Genomic DNA, 12,888 nt, shown 5'->3' with positions numbered 1-12,888 from the left:
CTCACATGACCAAACGGACGCTTAAATGGTCTCGGATTAGAGTCAACCAAGCTCGTAGAAGCTGGGCGCTCCAAGTTCAAGACTTGTGTAGCATGGGGGGGGCTGTGGCGTAGAAGATAGGAAAAGCCCAGGAATTGACGGAGGCAGCTGTCCACTGGGGCTTGAAATTTCACCAGACATATGCTCTGGTGGGGTACGATGCAAGCCACTGGCAGCCATATCGTGGGAATTGGTGGCTGTAGAATTATCGGCGTTGTTATTTGCTTGGTGACTCTGAAGAGGAAGCTCGTCTGGGTGAGAACGCTTTCGGCCTCGCGCCTCGAGTTCGCGAGCTTTTCGCAAAGCTTCCATCTTCTTATATAAAAGCTTTGATTTCTCAGTTTGCGTTTTCGAGGCTGGCGCAAGAGAAGGAGCTGGAGTAGATGATGAAGACGCGGTCGCGGCTGCAATATTCGACTTGGAATTTTTCGCAGCGAGGAGTCGCGCAATACGGTCTTTGCGCGATTCTGAAACGTCCTTTGCTGGTGCACTTCCAGCACTCTTTTCGGTCTCGGTTTGTTGGGCTATGCCGTCGGTACGCCCAGGCTCATCCTTTGTCTTCGTCTCTGATACTGTTCTTCTGCTAAGGCTGGATTGAACAGTCGTTGAACTATGTGATGCGCCCATTTCGAACCCTAGCTCCTCGAATAGACTACCCAAGAGTGTCTCGTCTATCCCCTCGTCAACATAATTTTGATATCGCACATTTAATGTCCAAAGCCGTCGGATGGCATCTTGCGCTTGTTTGCGTGTAGCACCAACGCTCTTCACTTGGGATGAATTGGGTATTGTATGACTCGCTCCGTTTGCTTTGGGAGATGTTTGTGACGAAGCCATAGCAGTGATCTGGTTCAGTTGACATTCTAGTGTTATATACATATATTAGTAGGTGAAATAAGCGTATAATGCTCAATGTTCATCGTACTCACCATTAATAGATGCAATCGTAGCTGGATGATCCATTTCATGAGGAGAGAGGTAGGGAGAATATGAACCTGAGCGATCTCGACCTAGTATCTAGTTAATGAAAGGCCAAATGTTAGTCACTGAGGTGATACAAGGACGTACTAGCAGGAAAGGAGGCTGGCGGGACATCGTTAAACCCCGCAGCATTCTGTGCGCTTCTATTCATATACGATGGCTTGGGAAAAATCTCAACATCTCTTGGCTCGTAAGCATCCTCGAGCCCGCCTTCGCTAACTTCCCCCTCCTCACTTATATCCGTGTGCTGCTCGGGCCTATTTACTTCGGTCGTAGCAAGTGGCTCTTGTCCAAACGGGGATTGCTGGTTTGGCCAAGGACCTTGCCACTGCATGGCATTTTGTGAATAACCCAGACCCAGTCCAGGAATCGCATTGTGAGGATTATATGGGTCTCCGGGAGCCGGTTCGTTGTGCACCACGGTTCGTACCACAGGATTTGGATAGCTGAGAGCAGGAGTAGTATAAGGCGGGTATGGCTGATGCGCGTACGGGGTTTGCGGATGGTAGCTATGTAATGGGTCGTACCCATAGCCTGATTGAGCCATGCTAGGCCAAAGAGACAGCGAGCCCAGGCTCACAGGATAGTAGACACCGTCGTTTACGAGCTGTAGACTTTGCTGGTAATTGCCAATATATGTAGGAGTGACGCCAGCAGCCTGTCCACAAGCTTGGTTATATTTTGCTTTGGGGGTCGATATCGCTGTTGAGGGCAGGAAAAGATTATCGAACGCAGGGCTACGCTGATGGTGGCGGAACTCGAGAGGCGTGTAAGCCGTACGGAAGGGGAGCTTCGGAATTAATGTAACACCAAGTAGTGAAACGGGTCGAAGCAGTTTCTCGCACACGAGTCCAGCCTATCGTTGATTGCAGCGCGAACGAAGTTGGATGCGATGATTGCCATGTGGGATAAAAGGGCAATCTCGTTTGGCCAAAGACGTCTGCTAGCTTTGGACGAGAAAATCGCGCCATGCTGCACTAGGACTAGGGCATCGAGCGCTGCTATCGCGATTGAAAGTCACGTGGCGCGGTTCTGTTTACTTTCGCGGGGTCTCTCCCCAGCAACCAGGGTGCTGTAAGCTCCAATACGGAGAAGCTCCCCCAGGTGTCACCGCACCATCGATCCTCATTGTGTTTATATCTGATGCTTTAATTTTGGCGGAAGTGCCTGTGCATCTTTCTTGTACCATTGTTTTCTTCTTCTTCTTTTAGCTGCGAAGTTGCCTTTCTCTTGCCAGGCTATTGTTTCGCTAGCGAAGAGCACCAACCGATCAACATCAGCGCCTAATACCCCCCGCTACGGCATATCGTTATGAGTTAGCCTTGAAATCAACAATGGCATTCAACCCCAACGGTTCGGCGCCGCGACGGAGCAATCCGTTTGCGAGGAACGCCTCTCCATCCCAAGCAATGCCCTCCTCTGGAAGGCCGAAATCAGTTCTCTTCGCCTCACCGACGATCTCGCCAAGCGTGTCGACACCGCCCTCGACAGCCTCCACGGCATCGACAGCCTCTACCGCCTCGACAACCCGGCCTCGATCCAGCAGCTCTTTTGGAACCGCGATTGCTCCGGCCGGCATTGTATCGAGACACCATCGAGCCGACTCGCGTGCAGGGATGAGCTCGAATACAAGTACCTTTGCTCCCTCTTTCATCAAGGAGGAGGAAGATTTAAGACAGAATCATGATGCTGTCAAAAGCATTGAAGGCGAGAATGACTTTTCGGGAAAGCGATATGTGTGGCTTAAGGACCCAGAGGAAGCTTTCGTGAAAGGCTGGGTGATTGAGGAACTGGAGGATAATAAGATCTTGGTGCAGACCGATAATGGAACTGTGAGTTGCTTCTTCGTCCTGGTTTGAAACGGGTGGGCTAATGCTGATACGAATATAGCAACGGGAAGTTGATGCTGAGAGCGTTGATAAAGTGAACCCCGCCAAATTCGACAAGGCAAACGATATGGCCGAGTTGACCCATCTGAATGAGGCGTCGGTCGTTCACAACCTACATACAAGATACCAATCGGATCTGATCTACACTTATTCAGGCTTGTTTCTGGTTACCGTCAATCCTTACTGCCCCTTGCCGATCTACTCGAACGATTATATCAACATGTACAAAGGTCGGAGTCGCGATGATACAAAGCCTCACGTCTTCGCCATGGCTGATGAAGCGTTTCGCAACCTTGTTGGAGAAGGCCACAACCAAAGTATTCTAGTCACTGGTGAATCTGGTGCTGGAAAAACGGAGAATACAAAGAAAGTTATTCAATATCTGGCTGCTGTTGCTCAGTCAGAGTCTCCAATAAGGAGCCAAGCCCGACACACGAACCTCTCTGAGCAAATTCTCCGCGCCAACCCTATTTTAGAAGCGTTTGGAAATGCTCAGACCGTGAGAAATAACAATTCTTCGCGTTTCGGCAAGTTTATCCGAATTGAATTCAGTCGAGAGGGTGCTATTACTGGAGCGTTTATCGATTGGTATCTACTAGAGAAGTCTAGAGTGGTTAGGGTCAACCCGCAAGAGCGAAACTACCATATATTCTACCAACTGTTGAAAGGAGCAGATTCAAAATTGAGAAAAGATCTTCTTCTGGACGGCCTAGACATTGGAGATTTTGCATATACGCGCAATGGCCATGACAGCGTGGCTGGAGTATCTGACCAAGAAGAATGGGGAGCATTGCTAGAGGCTTTTGACATCATGGGATTCTCTGATGAGGATCAAATATCTGTTCTTCGAACCATTGCCGCGGTATTGCACCTGGGAAACATTGACGTCGTGAAGGAAAGTCGGAGCGCAGATCAAGCTAGGCTGGCTTCAGATGCCAAATTGCAGGCTGCAAAAGTTTGCAGCCTCCTTGGCGTGCCTCTTGAGCCATTTCTTAAAGGTCTATTGCATCCCAAAGTGAAAGCCGGACGTGAGTGGGTTGAAAAAGTTCAAACCCCTGAGCAGGTTCGCCTCGGCCTCGATGCTCTTGCAAAGGGTATATACGAGCGAGGTTTTAGTGACCTTGTCACTCGGATCAATCAACAGCTTGATCGGACTGGCATGGGCTTAGAAGACTCTCGATTCATTGGTGTTCTCGACATTGCTGGGTTCGAAATTTTTGAAAAGAACAGCTTCGAGCAACTGCTTATCAATTACTCAAACGAAAAGCTTCAGCAATTTTTCAACCATCACATGTTTGTTCTTGAGCAAGAAGAGTATGCTCGCGAGCAAATTGAGTGGCAGTTCATTGACTTTGGCCGCGATCTGCAGCCGACTATTGATCTCATTGAATTGCCAAATCCAATTGGTATCTTCTCATGCCTGGACGAAGACTGTGTTATGCCCAAAGCCACTGATAAATCTTTTACGGAGAAGTTGAATACTTTATGGAACAAGAAGTCTACGAAATATCGCCCCTCTCGACTGGGCCAAGGCTTTATCCTTACACACTACGCTGCTGAAGTTGAATACTCCACCGAAGACTGGCTCGAAAAGAACAAAGACCCCTTGAACAATAACATCACGCAATTGCTAGCAGCTTCAACGGATAAGCACATTGCAAATCTGTTTGTAGACTGTGCTGATTCGGATGATCACGGTGGGCGAAGGAGTCGTGTGAAGAAGGGCTTATTCAGAACTGTGGCCCAGAGACACAAAGAACAGCTCCACAACTTGATGTCTCAGCTTCAATCTACGCACCCTCACTTTGTTCGCTGTATACTGCCCAACTACAAGAAGCGGCCAAAGCTGTTTGACAAGCTGCTTGTCTTGGATCAGCTCCGATGTAACGGTGTGCTAGAAGGTATTCGGATAGCAAGAACTGGCTTCCCTAATCGATTACCTTTTACCGAATTCAGACAGCGATACGAAGTTTTGTGCCCGGACATTCCCAAGGGCCATTCAGACGGTCAAGTCGTGGCTTCTTTAATGCTCGAGAGGCTTAATCTCGACAAGACCATGTATCGCGTCGGTCTCACAAAAGTTTTCTTCCGAGCTGGTCTTCTAGCTGAGCTGGAAGAGCAGCGAGATGCTCTAATTACACAGATTATGGCACGGTTTCAATCTGTTGCCCGTGGATACGTTTGTCGACGAGCAGCACACAAGAGACTTTTCCGCACCGAGGCCACCAGAATCATCCAAAGGAACTTTCACGTATACCTCGACCTTGTAGGGAACCCATGGTGGCAGCTCATTGTAAAGATGAGGCCTCTCCTCGGCGCCACTAGAACTGCTGCGGAGGTGAAGAAGCGGGATGCCATGATTAAAGACCTGAGCGAAAAGATGCGACTGGAGCTGGAAAGTCGGCAGAAGCTAGAAGATGAAAGAAGAAATTGCCAAGCTGAGATTACTCGCATCCAAAAAACCCTGGAGAGTGAGCGAGCTCTTGCTTTGGACAAGGAAGAGATCTTTATGCGTCTCCAGGACCGCGAGGATGAATTGGAGGAAAAGTTAGCAGGCGCACTAGAAGACCAAGAGAGACTGGAAGACCAGCTGGACAGCCTTATGGAAGCAAAGAACAAAGCTGAGCAAGATGTCGAAAAATACCGTGCACAGCTGGAACAGGCTGCTTCTCTCATCTCTAGGCTGGAAGAGGAAAAGACACGCTTGTCGGCTAGAGCAGCGGAGCTGGAGACTGCTATCAACGATCTCACTCAAAAGCAATCCGAGCATAGTGACAAGGAAGCTGCCATGGAAGGCGAAATCAAGATGCTCCAAAGTCAATTAGCGCTAAAAGATCGAAAAACCAAGGATCTGGAAGACAAGTTGCTCAAGATCGACCAGGATCTTGAGGTCAAGTTATTCACAGCGCAGAAAGATCTCGATGCAGCCAAAGTGCGAGAGACTCGACTGGCTCGAGAGAATCAAGAAGTACATGAACAGCTTGCCGAGCTCTCCAAGACTTCAACAGATTACGAAGATCTTGTCCGGTCGAAGGAGAGCGAACTGGCATTGCTGCGTGATGACAAAAGGCAGTCAGAGGCTGAACGTCGAAGCCTCGAGGAACAGAAAAGAGCTCTTACAGAGGATATGGAGAAAAATGCTGCAAAGTTCCGTGATGTTCAAGCAGAACTTGTGGCATTGAAATCCAAGCAGATGCAGTTAGAACGCGAGGCCCAAGATGCCAAGGTTTTACTCGAAACTAGGCTGTCTGAAGACGCACAAGCTGAGAAGAACCGAAAAGTCCTCGAGTCTCAAATCAAGGATGTTCAGGATGAGCTCTATCAGACGAAGATGGAATTGAGCAGAGAGCGACAATCCCGAGATGACGTACTGCTGCTTGGAGAGCACAAGTACCAAGCGCTCAAAGATGAGTTTGATCGCCTGAATGACGCAAAGATTATCATTGAAAAAGAGATGTATGTTCAGCAAGATACTTTGAGGCGGACTGTAGAAGCCCGGGCTGCAATTGAGAAAGAGCGTGACGACGCTAGGGATGAGATCCGAAAACTTCGCATGGCAAAATCGGAGGCCGAAGAGGCTCGCTTGCAAGCTGAAATGGCCGGCGAGCGCCAAGCTTCAAAAGCTGCGAGAGAGAGAGAAAGTAGCCTCCGCAAAGACCTTGAAGCTGCTCAAGAACGCTTGCGCTGGTTTGAGGAGGAATGCAACAAGCTGAACCGCCAAGTCGAAGATCTAAACAAGCTGATTCTTACATCTGGAGAATTTGGATTGAAAAATGACCAAGCCAAGGAGAGAATGGAGCGGGAGCTCAATACAATAAGGAGCCGGCTGGCGGCATCTGAAAACGACAACAAAACATTACTCAATAAGTTGCAACAGAAGGGTCTTGAAATTGCCAGATCCAGCTCTCGCGCAACAGAAGCAAGTCGAAGCCAGCTCATATCTCTCCGAGGCGAGAAAGCCAAGCTAGAAGATCACAACACAAAGCTCAACAAGCAGCTAGGCGATGCCCAGCTTAACATTGCAACTTTGGAGAAGAAGCTGGAGAAACTTCATCTCAACCTGGAAGATTTAAACCACGAGGTTGCCAGAGAGGCGAAGGCTAGTAGGACGGCAGAGAAGGCCTCTTCTAACTTTTCCGTTCAACTGGCGGAAGCCAATCGAACAATTGAATCCGAGAAACAGCTCCGGAATCAAACACAGTCGACGGTCCGCACGTTGCAGTCATCAATAGACTCACGGGACAAAGAGCTGGAAGATATGAGAGCTCAGATGCTCAAGGCACTCAAAATGGTTGACCCCGAGGTTCAAATGCCGCAGACAAATTCCAACAGCGAGAAAGCTATGCTCAAAAACTTTGATCTTGTTCGCATGGTTGAGGAGCTACAGCAGAAATTGCGAGTTCAAACTGTGGCCAGGACCAATGCGGAAAGCCAGTTGACCGAGATGAGGGCTTTAAGAAACGAGAGTCCCACTCGTCCGGGGCTTGGTGAAATCCATCCAAACGAAGCCCCCTTTCAAGACTCCAATGGCCTGAAGAAGACAACCAAAGCAGGCCTGCATCCTAGCTTGAATGGATTGGCTAGCGCTCGACGCTTCCAAGACCCCAACTCTCAGGACTCATCACGCTCTGAAAGATCTTTTGGCGCTTCCGATATCAGAAATGGGTTTGAACTCAAGGCCGAAATCGAAAACCTCCAAAGTCAGCTGCAGCTAGCCCAAGTGCGGAATCGACAGCTTCAGAGCCAACTGGATCGGAATTCATCATCTGATGACGCATATGAAGATGAGGCTTCAATATTGCGTGTGCAGAAGCTTGAAAAGGCCAACAATCGTTTGCATGATATGTTGGATGATTCGGTTGCAAAGGTGGCAGCATTGGAGAAGAGTATGCAAGCTGGGGAGCTTTCTTTGCGGGACATCCAGACGCGATCTCATGAGGAGCTGCTGGATATCTTTAACAGCCAAGAAGAAGCGCGCAGGTCCCTTTTACATAGCCACAAAGATGCCCTCGCAGAATTAACTGAAGTGAAGGTCCATTTCGACAAGATGCGTCACGAGCGGGCGAACCTGGAAGTTGAGCTCCGCGATTCAAAGTCTGACCTTCAGGAGATGACTGCTGCACGCGAGCAGGAAGCACAAAGCCGAAGCCAGCTATTACAGGAATTCACCGACCTCCAAATCCGACTTGATGCGGAGACATCTAGGCTCGCTGACGTCTCTTCAAGCTTGGAAATGTACAGAGGCCGAGCCGACGAATATTTCAGCAAGCTTGAGCAGGCAGAGATTGCTGTTCTGAAAGCAACTAGAGCAGAACAGTTTGCCAAATCACAAGCCAAAGAGGCGGAAGACACATACGCCGAGGTCATGTCTGAGAGGCAAAGGATGGATGCACTGGTTGAAGACCTGCAGGGCCAGAACCATCGTCTTGAAGGAAGGGTAGAGGACCTGTCGACTGACCTTGACGCCGCCACGCAAGCTAGGAGGCGTCTTCAGCATGAGTTGGAAGACTATCGCAACCAAAGGGCCATGGAGATTGAAGATAAAGAATCCAGCATGGAGCAAACGCGCAAGAAGTATCAGACCGAGTTTGCCACGCTTGCCAAAGAGCTTGACCTCGCTCGAGAAGAGAAGCTGTTCAAGCAGGCAGAGATTACAAGGCTTCGGGACGAACTCGATGAGCTACGGTCCAAGTGGGATGATGAGGTGCTGAACAGCTCCACTTGGTCAAAAGAAAAGGCGCGATTGGAATCCACGTTGGTTGATGTTGCATCATCTCGTGATGAGGCCGTCGGCGCTCATAACGAGGCACAGAGCAAGATTGTTTCCCTCTTATCACAGGTGCGGACTCTACGGTCAAGTGTGGACGAGATCACTACCGAGCGCGATCTTCTCATTCGGGAGAAGAAGGGCGTTGAGGCCCGCCTCGAAGAAGCCAAGGCAGGCTTTGACGAGCTGGTCAAGGGCGGAAGCCCATCGCTTCGCGATGCAGCAGGCATGGACAAGGAAATTCTCAATCTCAAGTCTAGCCTTGCCCGGCAAGAGGATATTGCTCTCGCCGCAGTGGAGAAGATGCGACGTGCTGAGGCACTAGTCACCGAGGTCCAGAAAGACATTGCGGGCGAGCGTGAAATCAGTGCGACTTTGCAGAAACAAAAGACTACGCTGGAGAAGAATCTGAGCGAGGCACAGCTCAGGCTTGTAGACCTGGAGACCAAGGGCTACTCAAGCGGCAGCCAGGACATCAAATTTTTGCACAAACGCATCCAAGAGGTAAGCGTTTTCCTCAGTTCTCCTTGTCATCCAATAACAAAGATTTTTAATATACTAACTATATCTTAGCTTGAATCACAGCTGGATAGCCACGAGGAGGAAAAGAACAAGTCCCAGCGTTCTGTTCGAAATGTGGACCGTACTGTGAAAGACCTGCAGACGCAAGTCGAACGTAAAGACAAGCAAAACATGCAGCTCTCTGACGACGTGAACCGCATGCGCGACAGAGTCGACAAGCTTCTCAAGACAATTGATGAGCTGCAGGCGTCAGAATCCACAAACCAGCTCTCGGCACGACGCGCTGAGCGCGAACTGCGCGAAGAGAAGGAGAAGTGCCACCGCCTAGAGCGAGAGCTGGAGGGGTGGAAAGGCCTCCGAACAGAAAAGGGCGGAGTGGGAAGCGTTCGTGGCAGAGGCGTTACATGGAGAGTGGGGAACGAAGGAGAAGACTCAACGCTGATTGACGTTCCTCAAAGAAACAGCAGCCTGAACAGAGCTCCTAGTATGACCAAAGGCTTCTTATAGGGCGACTTGAGTGTGAATAACGTCTGAGGGGGGTGTATGAAGGAGAAGCGAAATTATGGATGAACAATGGCGTTTTTGTGATAGGTTTGTGGTACAGCCTTTGTGTAATTGGGTATCAGCATAAGAGGGAGGACAGGCAGTGTTTATGACCAGCTGCTAATTCTGTATCATATTGGATGCTATCGTTCACGGCTAGGGGATGGTTATGTTACAGTATATAATTGGTACGATATTAGTTAATGAGAGACGAGGAGAGGTAACAGCAGGACTGTGATTGGTTTTACAATTAGTACGTATAGTGCGTATAGTATAATATAGTGTGTGAATGGGTGTCGCTCGTTACAAAACGCCTGACTTGAGCCATCCGGTGCCACTTGTAGTACGTGTTCTAGTGTATGCTGCCGAAGCCTGAGTTGGAAGTGCGACGCAAACATTTGGCGGCATCGGAATTAGTGATTGATTGCTTTCGGGACACATAATTGCAACAATGCCGGGTCGATGAGTATTTAGAGGTTGATTGTTCCTCGATAGATGCTCGCGATTCGGCCTGGGTGGAGTGATAGTCTACCGGCAAGCTTTATAAACCTCCACTACCTCACGACTGTTGGACCTCTCCAAAAGAAAGGGGAAACAGAACAAAACCCTTAAAGAACAATATATATTGATATACTTGCTTTATCGCTTACTTGGAAACTTGTACTACACTTTTCAATATTCTATTACTCGTTTTGAGCACAAAAAAACATGGCTAGCAACACGAGGAATCCCAATCACGCAGTGTTTTCCTCTCTTCGACCCCTAAGAGACCGCCTCATGAGGGCAGGCTACGTGCTCGTCTCAGAGGAACGAGAGTCTGAGTCGGAGTACTCGGGCTCGACTTGCTGCTGCTCGAGCTGTGCGTCGAGCTGCTCCTGCGAGGAGTACAGCGATGATGATGATGGCGAAGAAGGAGATTATGAATCCGATGACGACGAGATTGTTATCGAAGAGGCAGAGGTGGTGGAGGATGAAGAGGAAGGTTATTGGAGTGACTGTTCGGCGTGTTGGGCGAGAAGACGGGAGAGGGAGCGAAGGAGTCGTATGGGTCGGAGATTTGGGAATCGGTATACGAACGTTGCGAGCGCTGCGGAGGGAGTTGTAAGTGACTCTTGTCCTGCTTATGCTTTTTTCTTGATGGCGGCTGTTGTCTCTTGTCGTTTCTCGTTTATTTTCTGATTGTCAATTTCAAAGACGCCTGATTGGTAGTCATGCTAACGTCAAAAACGATCTAGTCTGTCCAAGTCCATCACCACCCCTTTCAGCGTGAGCAGCATCGCGGACGTAACGAAACGCCACAGAGGGACCGGCGAAATGCCAACCACGTTACCTTTCGAAGCACCAACAGCATCATCAGCGGCGGCAACGATAACGCTCACAGCGCTGCTGCTGAAACGCCTTCCTTTCGGGGCCTTGTGGATCGAATCGTTTCCACGACGAGACAGCTCCGCCAAGGAGAGCAGCCTGTGCGGCATCTGAGCTCGTGGGCTCGCGTATTGGAAGATCTTCAGAGAGGGGCGAACGCGGCTGCGGCCTCCAACACGGCTGCTAACCCAACTGTGGCTGCCAGAGCTGGGCGACAGAGTCCATCTCCTAGGGCGGCAAATGTTTCTGGCGACGATGGGAATGGAGTGAGAGAGGCTCAGGCTCAGAATCAGAGCCAGGCGCGTCCCCGAAGAGCAACAGGGCGTCGTTACTTCATATCTGGGGGCAGAAGCACCTCGGTCAATAGGCGAAGGAGATTGAGATGAAGTTTTTTTACGAGACACGGAGAAATACGGATAAGAAATTATGGAAAAGGATTTGCTCTATTGCTACTTTACAGAAACTGCCAAGTTGGGAAGGGTACATGTAACTGTCTACTTACTAGTAGGGCAAAGGAAATGATGGTGACAGTAGCTCTTCGTATTCATTAATTCGCTGTAGCTGGATGGAGTCGGAATTGACTGATTAAATTCTCCGTCAGGATAGTCAGCCGTTGGTTAATACGAAATGCATGGCGAGAAGCACACAATTGAATAGCCAATAGCAACGAATAGATGAGTCAACAACGCGCTATCCGTCTATTTATGGCTATCTAGCCAAAATCAAATTGAGAAATTAGATATCTGCATGCCATTCCAAAACAAGAAGCAAAAATTCGTATTGGGTAGGACCTGGTTGTGTTTGTGTCCACACCCTCACTTATACGCGGACAGGCTAAAAAATGGTTAAAAATGGTGTGGGTGGTGTCTTATCGTCGGATCGAGTAAAAAAGGGAAAAAAAGAAAAATAAGGGTCTGGCCGGGGATTGAACCCGGGACCTCTCGCAAGCAAGCTGTAGGGTGTACCCTAAGCGAGAATCATACCACTAGACCACCAGACCAATCAATCTCTCGATTAACTGATTGAATGAGGCGTGGCTTATTCAAGCTTATAGACGCTACCCCAACTTCTAAGCGCCCATCTTCGGAATAAGTTTCCACACCTCCACGGGCATAAGTGGCTTCCACGTCTAGAATCTACAAGGTCTCCACACCCACTCAGCCGTACTTCGTATAAACGTGCACTTGGTATCTTCCCCTCCTGGGCTAGCCTCGCAAAGCGTCCGATGCTACGATCATGGCAAGCCAGGAACAGGGACAAGGAAAAAAGGAGATCTCAGACACGGTCGCAGCCAGCCGCTTCTGGGCTCCAACGCCGGTTGGAAAAAAGGGGAGCAATGTCGCCATGCTATTCGCCGCCGCTGTCTTGAGTGTTGGGTAGGCTTTCTGCCCTTACAGATTATAATTCAGCGCCAACAAAAGACAAAAACAACACGAAACGAACCTTGTCCGGCAGCGGCAGGCCGCTAGAAAAAGCAAAACGATAGGCCAGGACAATGTCGCCCTGATCATCGTCTTTCATCTTCTGTTTTGTTGCCCGAAGCACCGACACTTGCCTAGTGGCATACAAGCAATCAGAAAGAGAAGCAACAGGCTATACGAGTTTGACGGGGCACTGTACACGCTCTAAAATTTCCTTTCTTCTTCCCGCTTTCAACATTAGGCACAGGCCGCGGCCGCCCCTCCACGAGAAACAAAGGCCAGCTCGCGATGTTCATGTTAGTCGGTTACTAAGCCGAAAAGATAAGAAGGACCCTTGCCCTTTGCTTTGTCGATGCATGCA

The 12,888-nt window shown here is 49.4% G+C and overlaps 3 protein-coding genes and 1 non-coding gene across 4 annotated transcripts; 2 read left to right on the top strand and 2 right to left on the bottom strand.

Annotated features, from left to right (window-relative positions):
• Positions 1-42: 42 nt before the first annotated feature.
• TrAtP1_012442 (uncharacterized protein) lies at positions 43-1,567 on the bottom strand (the record flags this gene model as incomplete). The annotated part of the gene is made up of 3 exons (XM_014090176.2): positions 43-902; positions 969-1,049; positions 1,108-1,567. The coding sequence occupies 3 exons, from the start codon at positions 1,565-1,567 to the stop codon at positions 43-45; spliced, it is 1,401 nt and encodes a 466-aa protein (XP_013945651.2).
• Positions 1,568-2,107: 540 nt separating this feature from the next.
• Positions 2,108-10,034, top strand: TrAtP1_012441 (uncharacterized protein). The gene is made up of 3 exons (XM_014090177.2): positions 2,108-2,852; positions 2,911-9,180; positions 9,250-10,034. Exons 1-3 carry the CDS (start codon positions 2,355-2,357, stop codon positions 9,703-9,705), a joined length of 7,224 nt encoding a protein of 2,407 aa, XP_013945652.1. The 5' UTR covers positions 2,108-2,354; the 3' UTR covers positions 9,706-10,034.
• Positions 10,035-10,449: 415 nt separating this feature from the next.
• TrAtP1_012440 (uncharacterized protein) lies at positions 10,450-10,920 on the top strand (the record flags this gene model as incomplete). Its single annotated transcript, XM_066115526.1, has 1 exon — positions 10,450-10,920. One exon carries the CDS (start codon positions 10,450-10,452, stop codon positions 10,918-10,920), a length of 471 nt encoding a protein of 156 aa, XP_065971625.1.
• A 1,096-nt stretch (positions 10,921-12,016) lies between these two features.
• Positions 12,017-12,106, bottom strand: TrAtP1_012439. Its single transcript has one exon. It is a non-coding gene; the product is annotated as a tRNA-Pro (tRNA).
• Between the last annotated feature and the right edge of the window lie 782 nt (positions 12,107-12,888).

Source organism: Trichoderma atroviride, chromosome 7, assembly GCF_020647795.1.
Source record: "Trichoderma atroviride chromosome 7, complete sequence".
Taxonomy (NCBI): Eukaryota; Fungi; Ascomycota; class Sordariomycetes; order Hypocreales; family Hypocreaceae; genus Trichoderma; species Trichoderma atroviride.
Note: the sequence above shows the minus strand (reverse complement) of the source record. Positions and strands in the feature narration are given on the sequence as shown.

Coding starts and splice junctions, on each gene's coding strand:
- TrAtP1_012441 (XM_014090177.2), top strand. CDS start 2,355: ATGGCATTCAACCCCAACGGTTCGGCGCCGCGACGGAGCAATCCGTTT. Junction 2,853..2,910: donor TGCAGACCGATAATGGAACT/GTGAGTTGCTTC, acceptor ATACGAATATAG/CAACGGGAAGTTGATGCTGA. Junction 9,181..9,249: donor TGCACAAACGCATCCAAGAG/GTAAGCGTTTTC, acceptor ACTATATCTTAG/CTTGAATCACAGCTGGATAG.